The sequence below is a fragment of the Centroberyx gerrardi genome, chromosome 4 (assembly GCF_048128805.1).
Source record: "Centroberyx gerrardi isolate f3 chromosome 4, fCenGer3.hap1.cur.20231027, whole genome shotgun sequence".
NCBI lineage: Eukaryota > Metazoa > Chordata > Actinopteri > Beryciformes > Berycidae > Centroberyx > Centroberyx gerrardi.
This window is the reverse complement of record NC_136000.1, coordinates 14,092,371-14,111,147: the sequence shown is the minus strand read 5'-3', so window position 1 is coordinate 14,111,147 and position 18,777 is coordinate 14,092,371. Positions and strand designations below refer to the sequence as shown.

Sequence of the window (18,777 nt, the reverse complement as noted above, 5' to 3'; positions counted from 1 at the left end):
TGTTACACAGCCCACTGCTCCTTCCAATTAATAATTTACCCTTCACCCTGTCCTATAAAAAACAAACCCTTTGCTCCCTTGCCACAGGACAACAACAAGAAAGCAATCATAGCAGAGGTGCAAGTTTATCTACAGTACTCTCCCATACCCAGCGACTTGTACATAAATAAAGCCACAAACTGTGCTGCACCACCGCCATACACACAGGCCCACGCCAACAGCAGGTCAGTCATGACCAACAACATGGCTGCTCAAGAGACAATGTCAACCCAATAAACCAATTGTTACCACACCTAATTTGCACCCATTGATTTCCTATTTTCAATTATTAATTCTAATTAGGATGAAGCAGAATGTGCCATGGGGCAACAGCAGTCGATGGAGGAGGGGTGTGGTCACATATGGAGATTGATGCACGTTCATACAATGTCCATAGGGGGGCTTCCCTTCAGCATCGTGATAAAGTCAAAGAACTCACAGTGTCTGTGGTGGCGCTAACGCAGCTGCATGAGTAAAAAGTGCTGATTCTGTGCGCACAAGCATTTTGCGCGTGGAAATGGGGTCGACACCTGGCAGGAGACTTTTGGTGTGTTTGACCCAATTAATTTGCATTTTTGGGAGCAGCAATAGTAAGGCGCAAAACTGGAGGAGGAGATTATTGAAATGGATCACTCCCATCGATTTACTAAACCGATGCCCAGAGGAAACACGTCTCAACTTCTCACCCCGAGGAAGCCATGGCTGCTGTGTTACTTGTTCAAAGGCACAACAGGCAGAGAGAGAAAATAAGAAAGAGAATAATAAGAAATTGAAAAGAAAGACAGTGGTTCATTTGAGAATTACTCTCTTTCAAATGCCAGAGGATGACATTAAAAGAAATTATAGATTGCCAACATTGCTTGATGAAATATAAAATGAACTGGAACCTCGGACCAAGAGGAATCATGCCGTACCCACGTTGACAAAACTTGTGGCAAAACTTTGTCTCTTGTTCTCTGGCTTGCTCCAGCTACAGTGGGGAATCACGGTCTGCTGTCTCACCAGCACTGTCTATTGTTCTGAGAGCAAGGCTGCGGCGTGTGGGACTGTGGTTGCACCTCAGGTATTCTAATTGGAAAATTATGACTGACTTGATTTGCATAAGTGACCTTAATAAATCAGCCGCTAAACTTGAGAAAGCTGCGCCCGTTAATTAGCGAATAAGTACGGCTGTTAGTCTGGCCTTTATACTCATCAGGTGACATGATGAGGGTATGACACAGTAAATAATCAAGCAAGAAAAGTGCAGCCCAACCCATACAGAGGTAATGGGACAACCCTATTGAAAATATTATGAGGAGAATGGCTGGTTCATGTGAGACTGGACGTACAGTACAAATACTACAAATGGCTCTAAGTTTGATTCTTTCCAAATAGAGGAGGCAGATGGCAACACTAGGAGAAACTGTAATGTAAACCATATTTCGCACCATCTTGAAACCTAGTTGGGAAATGAGGACATGCAACATTTTCATTACTACAATTACATGTTTCCTGAGGTCAAATGTTTTTTGCTGCCAGGAGTGTGCTTCAGAATAAGTGCAAGTCAACGAGCAGACAACTAATTTAACAAAAAACAACTTCAGTAGGTCCTATGAATTATGAGTTTATAAATAATGCTTTCCATCTGTCAGTTTGATTATTATAAGTTGTACTTTTCTAGCAAAGTTATTACATTGGAGTCAGTGAGCACTAAAACCTATGGGGCAGTCGACTGACATGGAGAGGTGTATGAATGCAAATGCAGCAAAAGTCATTACATTTTGTTGTAAGCCTTCTACAATTTCTCTCCGTAGAGTATTATGTAAGTAAACAGAGCATGACAGCTGTTTACTCAAACCAATGATTTTATGTGTCTTACATGTTACAGCATATGGATCTGTCCCTCACTGTAAACACAAACATGATTTAGTTTAAGGGCGGAAATCTGTTTGCTCAAATAATCTGGAAAATGCAACACACACCTACTGAACTACCCTCACTACTACAAGAACACACACACACACACACACACACACACACACACACAGACACAACTCCGTGCACACTCTCTCTGTCTCTCTCTCTCTCTCTCTCTCTCTCTCTCTCTCACACACACACACACACACACACACACACAGGGATAATTGCTTTTTAATGATCTAACATTATGCAAATGCTCATCATGAAGCCATAAATCTTGGAAGGAGTTTCTACCTCTCAGCAGGTAGCTGCCTGACCACCAGCAATGCCAATGGACGGACATACGAGGAAATTTAAGAGACAAACCCTGCTACTGGACTCCAGCTACTCAAGCTGACCTGTGCAATCATGTTCAGTACTCCTGTGCATTTAAATGATCTAAACTTAGCTGTCAAGAAAGAACCTGAAAAATGCCATAAACGTGCAAATCCAATTTTCCCACAATTGTATTATTGAGCAAAATACTGCTGGTTCATTGGTAATGATCTAAAAACAGAGCAAATGTGGTATAGTGGGCTATACAAAAACCTGCAAATTAGTACTGGATCCTGAGAAATATCCATTTGAATATATTGGTCCACAGAAGTTTGAAAACCACAGCAGTGCATTATGCTAAATTACGTATGAAGAACATTGGTACTGGATGGATAAGTAGCATACACAAAATGAAAGGGCAGAGACAGGAAAACATCTTGCCTTTGATTAACATGGAAAAACTGTAGATTAAGGGCTTTCCCTTCGTACCATCATCTCTCCAGGATAATGCAAACCCTTCGGAGACTTCCAAAAAAGGAAAATCCTGGAGTTCATCTCAAATGAACTGCTGGCTCTGAAAGCAGTGTTGTTCTTTCAGTCTCTGAAACTCGCTAGGCCCATGAATTATTCTTCCCAATTCTCAAAGTCAAAGTGAAGTGAAAAGTATACAACAGCAACTTAGAGAGAAGACAGTGTGTGTGTGTGTGTGTGTGTGTGTGTGTGTGTGTGTGAGTGAGAGAGAGAGAGAGAGAGAGAGAGAGAGAGAGAGCGAGAGAGAGCGAGAGTCTCCCCCACTGACAGTCTGATAGTTGCATTAAAGAAAAGTGTGTCTGAGAGAGAGAAAGAGAGACAGAGAGACAGAGAAAGGGAGAGAGAGACAGAGAGAGAGAGAGAGAGAGAGCGAGCGAGAGAGAGAGAAAGAGAGAGAGAGACAGAGAAAGAGAGAGAGAGAGACAGAGACAGAGAGAGACAGAGAGAGACAGAGACAGACTCTCCCCCACTGACAGTCTGATAGTTGCATTAAAGAAGCAGCTGAGAAATGAATCAAGCCAGCTGGGGAGAGCAGGAGGTCCAGCACCTGTCAACATGGGATGTAAATCCCGAATTTCTCGCCACATGGCATTTACTATAAATGAGGGAACAATGTTCAAAATACTTAAAAGTACAACAACAGTAGATTTAATTATCGTTCAATTTTGATTAAAGTGAAGTTGTCTATCTTAAGGACAAATAGAAGATAAAAGAAAAAAATACTTCTCCATTCAGAGCCTTATTTCAGAGTCAAGGCAAGGACCAGCGATATTGATCCATGAACCTGAACCCTCTTTTTGTTCTGTGGTGGAGGGCGATTTTGTCATTCATACTACAGTATGCCTACGCTTGAAATGGAAGTGAGTTCCAGAATCATAATACAGGCTAATGTTTAAAGTGAGAGGCTGGGAGAATCTCATGGTGTCAAGTCTCTTTGCAAATCTAATTTCTCAGGGGGGATTCATCACTTTGAGGATGCGTGTGCCTGAACCAGTAAGTCAGCATTTTCTATCTTTTATCCATCTAAACTCGATTGAAAAGTCTTAATGAAGTGCATGCTGCAGGACATGATGAACTCTCGTCGTAGGTGTGCTGTTCTCTGTTCTGCTGTTCTCACCTGACTTAACATTGAATTAGCCAACATGTGTTTGGCTGCTCCGACTGACCCCCTCCCACCTCCCCCCACCCCCTCAAAAAAAAAAAAAAGGCTGTTGCACTGGGTTTGACCTTGTTTTTTTGTAGCTTCGCTGCAGATTTTGGGACAGTTTCTGCAAAACACAGATTGGATCCTCATGAATGCATCCATGTGTCTGGTAGTGATTACATTTCCTCTAAAATTTCCTTTGATCCTTATCGTCCAGATGCCCTTTTGTCGATGTTTAGATCCCAGGCTACATCTCTTTGTTCCACTTAGTACGCCCAAGCAATGCGATAGCGTCTCCTCGCGTTCTGTCCTTTCCCTTTTTCCTCTGTGGCAAAAGCCACCAATTTAATTGAATTTCTGGGCTTTTAATGTCTGCATTACTCTAATCAGAGAAGAGGAGAGTAGAGTTGTTTATCTCGACCTTGGTAGAATTAGCAGAGTGTATTTGTGGAGATGGTAATGCTTTGAAAAAACACAAACTATTCTGCAAGATCGTAACCCAAGCCTTTATTGATCTAGTAGTCAAAGGTGCTTATAGGCATTCCAGACACTGACATGCACACAAGCGTGAGGGACAAAGAAACATTCTGATAACAAAGTGGATTTCAAACTGACACCAAATCTACAATATATGGTGAATGACGCTGATTCTATTCCACATAACAAACCACTGTTTTAATGCAAAACAATGCCTATGTGGGAGAATAACTTTTATATGAGTTGACCTAGCTTCTTAGTCTTTCGTCATTCAGCTTTGTGGCTATATAATATTAAGATGCCAGGGCTGGATGATTCAGGAGCCACAGAGAGTGGAAAGATAGGATTGCCATTAAAGTAAGGTACAGGGCATTCTGCTATCTCACACAAACAACATGCAATATAACCTTCTGAGGGTGGCACGACTGCAGGCAAGACAGAACAGAGCGGAATGCAAAATACAACCCCAGATACCCTAGGGCCCGGAGGCAAATTTGATTAAAAGTTTGTTTTTCTTCACTCTCAACAAACGGAGGAGCTCGTCGATGCGGCACTGACAGTTAATTGGACTTGGCAGGGCCACGAGTTCATTCGTCAGCATTGTGTGGGGCTTGCCTAGGAGGAGCAGGACAATCGATGTCCCTCAGGACGGCCTGTAATCACTGCAACACTCCAATGAAGTCCAGGGTTAAACATCAGGAGATTGCAGGTGCACCAGAGGATCTGAGAGAGACTGCTAATATGCTCCCACTCCTAAAGCACACCAAGGACACTGCAACATAGAACCCAAAGGGCCTCGGTGACCCCCCCATACCCCAAGAACAAAGTTACACCTTAAGCTATTCTCCTCGTCAAAATTATAACGATTCCAAAGTCATGACGGGTGATACAGGTCTCTCTACAAAGATCTCGCACAGACAATATGAGCCTTCGCGTGTGTGCAGTCTGGATAGAAAACAGTGAAAACAGAAGGCAGGGTAAATGCTCATAACATCGCAGAAGATGTGGCAGGAGACCTTAAAGGGATGCTTCTGGAGACTCAACTCAAAAACAAGAAGCATCAAGGCATTATGAGAATATAGCGGAATGAGAATATACTATAGCACAGCAGCTTAAATCAGAGGTATGGAATTATCTCTAACACACACTGAACTGTAAAGAGATCATCAAAAGCAATGATCAATGAAATCAATTGAATCTTTGGCAACAAACTTCATAAACATGGCAATGGACCACAAAATCAAGTGTGACTTACAGACTGTGAAATGAGCACAAAACAGTTTTGTTCTACATTAGTATTCAGTAGATATCTTATCTCTAAACTGTTATCATAGCATTTCAGCTATTTTAGACACACTGACCTTCTCTTAAGGACATGAGATAAGGCTTTTTAATGTCCTTATTAAATCAAGCCATCTATGCAGACTCTCAGCACTGGGTAGAGTGTTCCAGAAGCTCACTCTCTCTCTTTCAGACTAATGACAAGCATCTACAGTGTGATAATGACCAGCGGGACTGGATGTTGTATCTGCTCAGTTCAAGTGCAAGTGTTGATGCAAAATCATTGCCATCATCCTAACCATCATCATGACCATGATATCCACCAGCTTTGCGCTAATGTTATATCCTTAAAAAACAAATTCACACCCACCCACACACACACACACACACACACACACATGCGCGCACACACACACACACAGACAGGCACACACACACACACACACACACACACACTCTTTAGGCATTTTCTCAAAGGTAATGGAGCAGTGAGCTCTTGGGGAACAATAAATCCTGCTTAATGGGATGGTAGAAAAAAATCTTCAGAGCTGGGCAAAGTCAATCTGCATAGTGAGCCAATGAGGCTTATATGTATAGAAAATGGAATAGAGACATGTGTCTATGCATTCACACGAGTGTGTGCATGTGCGTGTGTGTGTGTGTGGGTACATTTGAGTGGGCCACTGAGGTCAAAGCAGTCGGAGCGTTATACTCATGCTGAATGTTTACTCAAAATAATGCGATCGCACTCGACGGTGAAAATATTTTAACAGTATTTAATTCAATTTAGACATTCATGTGTGTGTGTGTGTGTGTGTGTGTGTGTGTGTGTGAGTGTCGTGAGCAGTAAACAAGGCTGCCAGCAATGTGTCCCACAATTCATTTGATGCACTCACCATCAGCCGTTTGAAATTCCAGTGCAGTGATTTATACCATACAGTGTACAGCGCACACCAAGCAATAGTCACTAAAGGAAAAGCATGCAAGGATCTGAAAAGCACGTTTTCAAACCCACTCATCTATCCCGCATCATCTATGCCAGACCAGACCATCTGCAGTGACATCCGCACGGTTCGGTCTGTTTTGTTAAATAGCCAACATCAGTGCCTGTCTCTACAGTACAGATATCCTCCTCCTCCTCTATTCATCAGGCAGATATGAGGTCAGAAAGGGGGTGATATCTCGATGAGCGTGAACCTGGTGCTTAGGGAGGAATAAACAACACTGTCACGTACTTGGCAGTAAATAACCTGGGTGCAATGCTGCCTCGTGAGTCGAGTGTACTATACAAAAACAAAGCACAGCCGACACAGGAGGGCTAAGCTTCTTGGATACACACGCACACACTCACACACACACACACACTGAGCTCTCCAAGGCACTATGGATTGGTCCATCCTCTGTCCCCTCGAGTAATGCTATTGCCTTGGCGCTTTGATCTATCAAAATGAATTAGGCAGTCAGCATCGACTGTTATAAGCAATAGCAGCAATGCATACCCTTCAGAATGGTACAGTGAGAATATTTATAGTTTTCCCAAAAAGAATCTCTCTACATACTTGTATAATGAGGAATTCAATCGAATCAGACTCCCTTTTAAAAGTTTATGTGGAGATCAAATCTCACTTTTCCAGTTTTTGTCGGTACTGGGCCATCTTCTCAAATAAGTAACTTGTTGCATTTATATTGACATAGACTCGCAAAGACGCACACACTCACACACACACGCACACACACACACAAATATTGACCTCTGTATCTGTCCGATTGATGGAGAGAGTATAAAAGCGATAAGCCTTCAGGAAACAAAAAGAAAAGTGTGGAGACACTTGGAGTGATGTGTCAGGCAACAGTAAATCTGTATGGGCATCTCTGCCTCATTCTCTCTAATTCACAGTCTCTTGCACTTTGACAGCTATGCATGTCAATTTTCCGCTGGTGTGGGATTTGAGTGATACCATCTGGCTTAGACGCACTTCTGAGAATAATGTGTAAATACTGTAGACGTGTGTCAGAGTCCTCTCGGAGATTTTTTTTTTTTTTTTAAACAAAACCAAATTCAACTGCATGGTTTTGGTCTGGTTACTCATTCCTATCGCATCTGTGTTAGTTGGGCCAACTGTTGTCAACTGCAATGAAATAAGCTAATGAGGTGCTAAAGGAAATATCTGACCGCTCTGCTTGACCCAGCCGATTGTAATCACAACCCCAAAGCAATTAATAGGCATCAAAATAAAAACTTCATTGTGTTGAAGTTTTTATTTTGATGCCTATTAATTGCATAAACCAATCACTGATTTCTACTCTAAAAACCTCCACATAATGTATGTTCTTACTATTTATGGTATCAATTTCCATGAATTACCGTAGTATGTGGCCCACCTGTCTGGTACTACATCCTATAAACACACTTTCAAAGACCGCATTCATCAATTAACCATGTGTAGCATCCACAGCAATGGCTGCTTGCCCATTTGAATGCATTAGGGAGGAATATGTTACTTCATGGACCACGGCTGACCAACCACGGAGATACACAGTAGATTTTGTTATTAAGTGTGATAGATTTCTTCTTGGGACACAGAGGATGGGTTGCGGTTAACAAAGCTAAACTACTCCTTGGGCTTTTCAAACACTTATCTTGTAAAGCGGCATTGATTTTTAGAATCTCTGGACAAGAGGGTGAACATTTCCACCACAATAAGGAAAAGCCAACCCAAGAAGAGAGAGGGAAGAAGCACTAAAAGCTCCATATTTATGCACCTTATTTAACTGAGCACTGGGGTTAAACATATCATTATCCAACTGAAGCACATGAAATCAATGATAGTGCTTCATTGCACCTAATATATCATAAGCGATGGCAGACTTGGCTAAATATATCTAGTACATACAACATCTATCTTTATCATTCTCTTTATTTCAAAGCTGTTATTACTGTAGCATAGCGGCCCTGTGTGAGACAGACTTATCATGAGTGATTAAATCATAAAGACAGGTGCTGAAAAGTGCACAGCCCCGGAGGCAAAGGGACCGGGTCATTGACACCCAACTTTAGAAAAGGCAAGTCTAGTTTTGCACTCAAGAAACTCATAATATGCTGAACAAACTTTATATAGTTTTTCACTCAATAAAGTCATAATATTCTACAAAGATTTGATTTCCCATTTCATCTCATACTGTGCTGTTCTCTCTGCAGCAACACATACTATATTTGTTGCAAACAACAACCAATAATATCACTAGTTTGGCAAAAAACAATACTATACTTCAGTAAACTAAAATGACTAAAGACACACTGTACAATTCCATAAGCAGAGATCCATCTATCTGAATTGCCTCTGGAAGAATTGCTGCTGTCCCTGTTTTATTGAGCCCCAGATTTTTTTTCACCCATTTTTTTTATTTACACGGCAAGAAATCCTGCTGAGAACAATGCTCTCTTTTCCAAGAAAAACCCTATTGACAAAACCAAGAGTAAACAACAGCACACAATACACAAATACATTTTAATAAAGAGAAGGAAAGAAAGCTAAGCAACACAAAACACAAACAAAACATAGCAAGACAGACGGTGAAAACCAACAACAAACCGCAAACATTAACATAACAAGTGCAGGTATGTGTCACCACAGTCTCCATTGACGCCTCCAACTGTTTAAATGAAGAAATGTAATCTCAAAATCTTCTGATGACATGAGATGAGATATACTTTATTAACCCCAGGGAGAAACTCAGATGCCATGCCACAACAAAGAGGCCGGAGAAACACGCTCAACACCAGTCTGCACAAACACAAGACACATAATAACAACAATCACAGAAACCAACAACCATAATTAATCATTCATTCCCTCTTTTGGGTGCATACAAACTGAGAGCGCCCCTATTCTAAATCCATAAGTGGTACTTACAGAACTTGAATGGATAGATCGGTCATTCCCATTGAAATCAACATTCCAGGATGGTCGGTACACATTTTTATGTGTACCGTACCGTTGGGCTAGCTTCCGTGTAAATCGACTCACGGCAAGCCGCTGAGGTGAGAGATTTTGCAGCAAGGACTAAAGGATCTCCTCCATCTCCTTGATGCCATGGACTACTAATGTGCAAATGTTGGCTAGAAGAGCTAGCGAGAGAAGTACAATCTTTGATAATGTTACGTAGCCTCGACGCTATCGTCAGCTTTCAGTTGAGTTTTGACAGTTTGCTAAGCACTCGTGCAACAAACACATTTGCACAGTTGTCAAGCAAAATGTGATACACTCTATGGCCTTAATGCCCAGACTTGCGTTGTCACCATAGCAATTAACCCTTGTAATTCCATAATCGCCATTTTATGCTGTACTAGACAAATTACCAAGGCAAACAATGGAAGGACTGTTCTATCCATTCAAATTCTGGGGTGGTAGTTGAGAGAGTCAAAAGTTAGCAAGCTATTGAAATTTGCTATTGGACCTGTGCTCCACATCTATCAATGTGCCGTGTCCTTGAGATGAGTCTGAGACGCCCAGGACTCCAAGGAGGTTGCAGAGCAGATCTGGTCTCAGTGGGACTGTTGCCTCAGGCGCAGGACGAGGACGGAAAGTCTTCTGGCTACAGCAGGTGGACACCAGCGGGTGAAAACAGGTGATATCTTTCTCCAGCCTTACCACCGCTCCCTGCAACTTGCTGCATCTCTCCCACCTTATCGCCTCTCTTTTCTAGCCGCTAACAGTCTAACTCTTTATTTTCACCACCTGACCCATATACAAAACTGTTTCCTGGTGGGTGCTGCTCCAGAAACGAGGTCCAAGCCTTTGATCCAGCTCCAGATCACTGGCTGAAAGGCTGTCACTTCGGCTTTAGGCCGCTCAGCATCCCACGGCAGCTCTTCATCTCCAAGCCTGGGCGACACACTTTTTATCACACTCACACATCCTTCATCATGTGACCAGTTCATTCTGCCCTCTCACAGCTACAGTACCAGGGAATTGGCTTTTATGTGAATACAAATACCTCAACTCAAAACACAATAGCTGTAAAAAAAAACAGCTAAATAAACCACGGCTGTGATTGTGTTGAACTGAATAGGTGTTAATGTGTGCTTTTCAGCGCAGTGAGCCATAATGTAAAGGCTGAATCCACTTACATGGAGACCACTAAAGCTCCCATCACCGATCTGTGTCGGGAGGAAGTAAAATTTACAGTGAAAGACAAAAAAAGCATGCTGCATCATTTATATGAAGGAAAAAGGGGGCAGATTTAATTTAAAAATTGGCACACATTCCTCATTTCTACAGATGAAAGCTCGTAAATGAAAAAGCCTGGAATCGTGCCTGGTATGGAAATCTAAAGTTATGAATAATGCCTCTGTCTCAATCATCAGGTCTGTTTTAATAAGGTGGATTAGCCCGGCACCTGCAGGCTGGAATGTACGCACGACTGCGCTCCTAACCAACCAAGAGTGGGACAAATGTCCCTGGGGGCCCTGAACCCCACATCCTCCCTGTGAGTAAAGCCTTGGACCCTCACCAGTCTGTAGGTGTGAGCCGCGGCAAACAGCTCAGCCTTGTCATTTATGCCCATGAATCCACATCCAATGGGCCAGCACCACAGCGAGAGCAGCTGATTTACACACAGTTGGTAATCAGGGAATGGCTCTTTTGTTAATGAAAACTCATAGATCTATACAACACTACAGATATGATTTTAGCCGCCATTACTCATTCCTTAATATGCAATAGGCAATAACGCTACTGAAGTGCACAGCTGAAATTAAGGATTTGGGGTCAGAAAAGTGTTAATAGTCATGCAGAGACAAACCAAATACAGCATGTTTTCAGGTACACAGACAGATAAATTAAGCCAGTTCTGTTGTGAAAAACAAGGTGACTGGGCCACGGACATTGCTACCTCTCTCCTGACCTGTGAAAAAGAGCCTGTGTACATTCACTTCAACTATTCCTCATGTCCGTCTGCACACATAAATATCACGACGGAGTCAATAGATTCATCCGTCCTGTCTGGCTTCAGTGACGCTCCAGCATTTAGCTGATTGCAGAACGGATATGCCTAACTCCACCCTCCCATCCTTCCTGGAGTCAAGCTCTGAGAGCTGCGGTAACCCCAGTAAACAGAAAGGCCAGCACAATGGTTTGTTTCAGCTTGGCATTGATTCATCATTCCACTGAACAAGTCATAGGCTCCAGTCTAATCATGATTAAGACCATAACAGAGAGCTCGGTAGACACAAGGGGGATGCAACCAGCCATCCGTCCGCTATATTCATCAAGCAAATCACTTCCACTTCCAACAAATGAAAATGAATTCATTGTGACTTACCTGTTCCATTGGCTGTGTTTGCTAAGAAGAAAGAGTACAAAGCTGAGCAGCTTTGAGATGGACTAACATTGAGGCAATACACTTGTACGTTTCACAGCAAATTATCATGGACTAACTGACTGTGAATACCATTTAGGAATAAATGAGTTTAAGTGAGTAATTGTAGGTTTACAAGTAAAGTGCACTCACCACTGGAGCAGTCCAGTCCGCCCCAACCAGGCTCACACTGGCAGGTATCAGGAGACACACAGCGACCATGGGCACACTCCTCTGTACACAGAGCTGAGACACACAGAGAAGTTCCCTCATCAGTGCACAGCTTATAATCAAATTAACACACACAGGCGCACGCACACTCACACATACATACACATACACACACACACACACACACACACACACACACACACAGAGTAAAACATCATTAAACCACCAATAAACTGCATAATGAAAACCACGGAGATAACAGCTGAAAGAGAATGGCCCATAAAATTGAACACTCAATATCTCCCTAATACCATCAAGGGACTAAATCTTAGCCATGGCACTCATATTTAACATCCATCTCCACCGCTTGACACTAGGCTAAATGATTCCTTAAGAGATTGAGTCCTTGGTCAACATTTCAGTTTATCACATAGCCTTACTTTCCACAATGAGCTGTTATCAGCAGGCTGAGCCACGAAGAAACAAGCTGTAAATCCCCTCTAATTTGATCAGCCGGTGCTTTGTCATAGTGATGCTTTAATGTAGCAGGTCTAGGCACTGCAGTGTTTACTAAGTGTGCAGTTTTCTTGATCATTCATATTGAGCAACACGGCACCCAATTGATTGGGTCGGCATTAGTATTCCTGGGAGTGTGTTGAGAAGAGTTGGAAGTTTGGTTCAGCTGGATAATAAAGTGACCTACATGGAGTTTTTGCTACTGTGCCAGTTTTTTGTGAAGCCAAGAAGGAAAGTATAACAAAAATAGGCACTTAGCATGAATAATTCTGTGGCAGCCAAGGTCATCTGGCCAGCAGGGTTAAGACAGACAGACTCTTATCTGAGGAAGGAGACAGTCAGGCCAGTACGACTAGAGCAGCCCTGCCTGATGGGAATCGCAGTCCACCATCACAGCCTGGGGAAGGATGATACACAATCCAAGGGCAGCAGAACAGACAGATCTGTCCCTTAACTGATCAGACCTCATCCAAGACACCGTCAAAGTTCTGCTACTTTTGTTTTGCTTGTGGTATGCCTTGGTCAGAAGTGAAAAAGGACAGGAGGACAGCATCTGTGATAACAACACGAGTGCTGTGGCGAGTGTGCAGCTATGTGTGGAACACTATGACACTCATCCTGCAGGCAGAGAGGTCAGTGGGAGCTGGCCGCGGGCCTGAACAGTGCTATTATAGATTATCACTCAATCAGGCTTCGATTAGAATCCACCGCCGGGAGGAGGGCTGCAGGGAGAGAGGAGAAAGAGGAGCGAATCCCAAACATCCACAAGCCGGGGCTAATCGCAGAAACGCTCCCGAGGCAAAAATGGTAAACCAGAGATTGAGAGATAATTCAGGGCAGATTTCTGAGCATCAGTAAGCTGGCAGCAAACTGTCTAATTACAGTAAGCCAGCGGAAAAAAAAAGGGGGAAAGAGCTTCAACATTTGTGCTGACGAAGGTGTCAGATCGACTACCTGTAATCAATGAGTCTACAGTATGTGGAGTATTCAAAGAGAGGAGAAGAATTCAATGTCACCATGATGAGTTGATTCCGTTTAGTTTCAATCAGCAAATTCTGATCAGCAAGAACAGGGAAATGCAAATGTGTCACATCCTTTAGAAATATGGAAATGAAGTTTTGAATATGGGAGAAAGGATAAAGCGCACCCTTCTCCTGAGATCTGAACCGGTGTACTGAAGGGATGGTATAATAAAGTAGGAAGTAGGTCTTTCATTTTAATTGAAATTCATGAATCACTCTGCTTAACTCATGTCTATGGAATCTGTCGGAAAATTGAGTCTTTCATCTAGATAAAAGGCTAATCTAACTCATTATGCAGAGGTGTTATCAGAACGGGGAACAATGGAGCTAATTGGTGATTGTCATGCAGTGTTAATAAATTTAATATTCTTGCACAGTCAAACTACAATCTTTTAAAATGTCTGATAAAATATATCTTTTTACACTACTCTAATTATGTTATTCCCCCTATCGTTCTATAGGAGAGCTTTGCAGCAGTTAGGAGAAAGACCTAGCAATACAATTCTGTTTGTTTATGTTTTTGTACTTGGCAGTGTTGTTTAGAGCACTGTTAGGGGATAGGAAGTGAAACACTTGGAACAATGTGATATAGCCAATGGTTAAATCAATCAGGAGAGAGATGCCTACAGCAGATATCAAACAGCTCCCTCCAAAGGTTCTTCCATATGCCTCTATCTAGCACGGAGATGATTTACTTTAAAACTGTGTCTTTGAAGCATTAAAAAAATGCAACAAAGCCAAAATGAAAAAGAAATCAAAGGCACAGAATTCCTTTCTAGAGAAAAATCTCATCATCTTCTCGATCATTAAAACTCAAATGTGAAATGTGCTAGCTCGTATTACTGCCAAAACTTTATAAAACCTTGTTCAACTAATTCTACAGTGAAAATCAACGGCACATCCTGAGGCATTTTTATAGGATTAAATTATATTGCATCACTTGCCAAGCAGGAATGCAAGAGACATCCCGCCTAAACGTTCTGTAGGAAGTGGAAACAACAGGAGCATGGGACTGCTAACCCTTCAGAAGCTGTCAGGCTCTCTAGATATTCAGAGCTGTTGTCATTAGCAGGTTCCTCTCACTTCTTCATGCACAACTGCAATAATCATGCTCATTAGGAGGCTAACCCTAACCTAGGACTCATTAAAGAGAAACTGCTCAAAGGTCAACGTATCATGCTGCAGAGCTTTGTGAAAATAAAGCTATCACTTCCAATCAACCACAACAACATGTAGTAAAACTGCCTGAGGAACCGTTAATCCAAACAGCAGACAGGCTGCATGTGATTCAGTATTGAAAGAAAAAAAAAATCTAGTGAAGAAAAAAAATCCAGAAAAATAACGTTGTTGATCTGGTGTCAGATGTATTCTCTTTTTGTGTGTTTGTGTGCCAAGTCAATGTGATAATTTTGTCTCATTCAAGGCCTTCACATCCCCAGATTCATTTAGCCCCCTCTCACTAGAACTAATGTAGTGTTGATGTGGTGCCATATGGGAACTGTAGGCAGGATTAAAAGGCAAACACTCTCGAAACAGCAACAGCAACATTTTTTGACTTTTAAAAAACAGACTTCATGGAGATTACCAAAGTAAACTAACAATACACAACGGGGATATTTTACATTCAGTAAACAACAAAATGTCCAGAAATAGAAGACTTGAGTTAATTTTGGGTTGATTTCCTCCATAATGCCCCCTTTTGTCGCTGCATGCAAAACATCTCTGGGAGTACAAATCTCTTAATCCTGGTAGTGAGAGTGCTAGGATTAAAAGGGGTGGAACGCTTTGCAAAGACAGCAGAAAGCAAAACTGCCCTCTCGACCCCTATCAACTCGCTCTCCCCGCTTCACCTGGAGGGGGGGGGGGGGGGGTTTGACAGGGTGGGTTGGGGGGGGGGGGCCTCCCTCCGTTCTCCGCTCCACATAATGTTATCATAATAATACCTCTTGCACCTTTTGCTTTGAGGAACAGCAACATAGTTTTCACATTCACCTGGGTAACAAAATGCTGAAAATGGCTATTAATGAACAAATCCTCCCATTGTCCGTCAAATGTTTAGTAAATACATTATTGATCAGTCGGTGCCTCCCTCCACAAGACCCTCGGATAATCATGTCAGCTCCTATTCCACGTTGGCAGGGTTCCCACTGCTCTGCTGCCCTCAGGCTAGTAAAGCCTAGACAAGGACAAGCTCAGCTGTGGTCAAAGAGCATACCCACATGGCTGAAGTCGCTGTATCAATAACTCCCTCATCTTGTGAAAGATCTGGGAAAATATTAGAGTGCGGCTCTAATCTATTTAAAGAGAATAAAACATTAGATAGGTTGAGAATATCAAAAACGTAAGTCTCAGAAGCTATATGCTCTGTCTTTATTTGGTCAAAATGAAAAATATTCAGTTTGATGTGCAAGAATAAAAATAGAAATCAATGACGATTAATGAAGCTATAAAAATGACACTGTGGGATGGTAATCAGCATATTGCTATACTCTATTTCCTGGCTTCTGCTCTTTTTATGTTATTGAATTCTGGTGTGGTTTTATAGCCAGCGCTATGCGTTTTCAGCCCGTAACCAGGACCCACTTGGCTCGTTAATTTTTCTCATTGTTATACAAGTTCAATTAAATTACTCTGGCTGCAAAAGTAAAGCCGGGAACGGGCTGTAGTGTAAAATAGTGTGCAAATACCTTTATGCTAAATCATGCTCAATCGTCTTAAACTGAATAAATTCACACGGATAGTGGCATGCTAACGGAGGAGGTGGTGGTGGAGTGTTATTGGTTATTCATGATAAAAAAGGACTATCAGTTTGGAGGGGTTTTTATAGCTTTATCTGCAGGCCACCCACAGTAATGATCAATCACAATATTTACTCCTCTTCTCCAAGTGTCTAGCAGATATAAGATGTGGCCATGGAGGACAAAGGAGTAAATAAGTATACTCACGAACACACAAGTCTCCGCTCTCAAAGTAACCAGGGCAACACTGTGAGCGGCGCCTATACATGGTCCTCACTCCCCGCCGGTAAGCCGTCTTATAGCTGATCCTGAAAAACAGACACACAGAGAGACAGCTACGTGCTTTAGAGAGTGACCCTTCTTGAAGGGCGTGCAAGCATTCAGTTGGTGAAAGAAAGACGTGCCACGTATCATTCTTCATTGTAATTGGCGAGTTTAGAAAGTAGAAGGGCAACAAAAGCAAGAGAGTAAAAAAGCTGATGGAATTTTGTGTACAACACCTGCTACATAGAGGTCTATTCGGGAAGTGACTCACTGTGTACTTAGCTATTTAGTTAGATGCCCACTATAAACCTTAATGGAGTAATTAAAACAGATGCTGCAAGATGATTACAGTCAGTGGCATCCTGGTTCTGTCACTTCAGTGTCAGCTACATTAACAACAGGCAACAAGGACATTTACTGTGGCCGTCACAGACTTGGCTCTGATTTGGGGGACAGGAAAGGGCAAACCTCTGATGGAGCCGCATGGGGACACGTAAGGAGACTTGTCCAAACTTACCTGTGCCTCGTGCATTTAAACCAGTTGAGAATGTCAGTGCATCTGGTGTAGTAGATCTGGTCGAACGGGTGAGCATAGGATTCCTGGACGGTCACAGCATAGCTAAAAGAGAGAAAATTCGTGATGCCGCCACCATCATAGTGAATGTAGCTGGCCGCCATATAGATTTTCTTGTAGTTTCAGTGGATGGATTCATAACAGCTACTTGGAAATGTTTGCAAAAAAAACATTTTTTTCAGTGCACAGATTCTGTCCATTATAGTCTCAATGAAATAAATAAAATACCTTTGATATGCAAAGAAAGGACTTGAAAGGACCTTTTTGGTGATTCATGTTAGTGATATATGCAGTCAGGTGCAATCTGAAGACATCGCAGCACCTTACCTATGATGAAAATTCCAATTTCACCTCAAAGCCATGAACACAGCGCACTCACAGCATTCATTTTGATGCCAACAAGGTGGCACCAGGGTCCCAAAGTACCCTCACCTCGGTCAGGCAATTGTCCAGACAATATATCTTCACAGCCTTCTTTCCTCCCCTCTGCATGGGGGGACAGTAATTATTCCTGCTTATTTCTCATAAGTGACACTACCCAGCACAACTAATAATTATTCAGGCTATATGGCTGTAGTGATTGATTGGGATGAGAGTACGCTGATCAATTTGCCTGCGTATTTCATTTGGAGCTGCATCTCCTCCCACTGCTCGGAGCTCGGTGACTTGAGCTGGGTGGGATCAATACCGTTGTATGGACTTTTGTGAATAGATCTGGAACTTTGGTTTTTGAGAGTTCGTAGCCAGGACACTGAAAAAGCTCCAGCATCGGCATGTCAATCATAGCAGCTGGCACTGCTGACTTATCCGAGGATTCCCCTGCGACTCCCTGAATCTGAAATTCAATGCGTTTTGTGTGCCACGGGCTACACAGGAGGATACATGCTCACCTCTCCCAGTGGCTGCAGACATTGGGGTCGTCTGGGTTGAGGCTCCATACACTGGTGGTGAAGGCCAGAACAAGAAACTGGGCCAGGGGGGCAACAAACGGCCCCATGCTTCACTCTGAGGCGGGGGACAGAGAATTTAGATAGATAGATCAGATAGATAGATAGATAGATAGATAGATAGATAGATAGATAGATAGATAGATAGATAGACAGACACAATATAAAATTCTTCCAGCAGGAGAATCAGTTTTTGATTGAGGTTTGTTATACAAAGTGTGAGTGCATACATCAGTGCATATTCTGATCAAATTAATAAATAAACGCAACTGATGCCTTGTTCCAGAAATATAATAAGCCAGTACTAGGCTGCGAGAAACATTTAGTACTGCTTGGATCAGCACTTGTATTGGCCAGTTTACCTAATAAAGTACTCGGTATTTGTATCAGTTCTGAAAAATTGCTATTGTTACACCTCCACTAATTACAGAGCCATTTTTAAATCCCTTTAGACGAGGTACGATTATCAAAACACATGTCTGTGGTTGTTTCACAT

General features: G+C 42.3%; 1 protein-coding gene across 1 annotated transcript in view; it reads right to left on the bottom strand.

Moving 5' to 3' along the window:
• The window catches only part of megf11 (multiple EGF-like-domains 11), a 45,536-nt gene extending 27,268 nt beyond the window's left edge, over positions 1 to 18,268 (bottom strand). The window contains exons 1-4 of the mRNA XM_071896461.2: positions 18,225 to 18,268; positions 17,278 to 17,379; positions 16,704 to 16,804; positions 12,203 to 12,295 (exon numbers count right to left, since the gene is read on the bottom strand). Coding sequence (XP_071752562.1) covers positions 12,203 to 12,295; positions 16,704 to 16,764 — 154 coding nt within the window. The 5' untranslated portion in view covers positions 16,765 to 16,804; positions 17,278 to 17,379; positions 18,225 to 18,268. The remainder of the gene's footprint in view (positions 1 to 12,202; positions 12,296 to 16,703; positions 16,805 to 17,277; positions 17,380 to 18,224) is intronic.
• Positions 18,269 to 18,777: the final 509 nt, after the last annotated feature.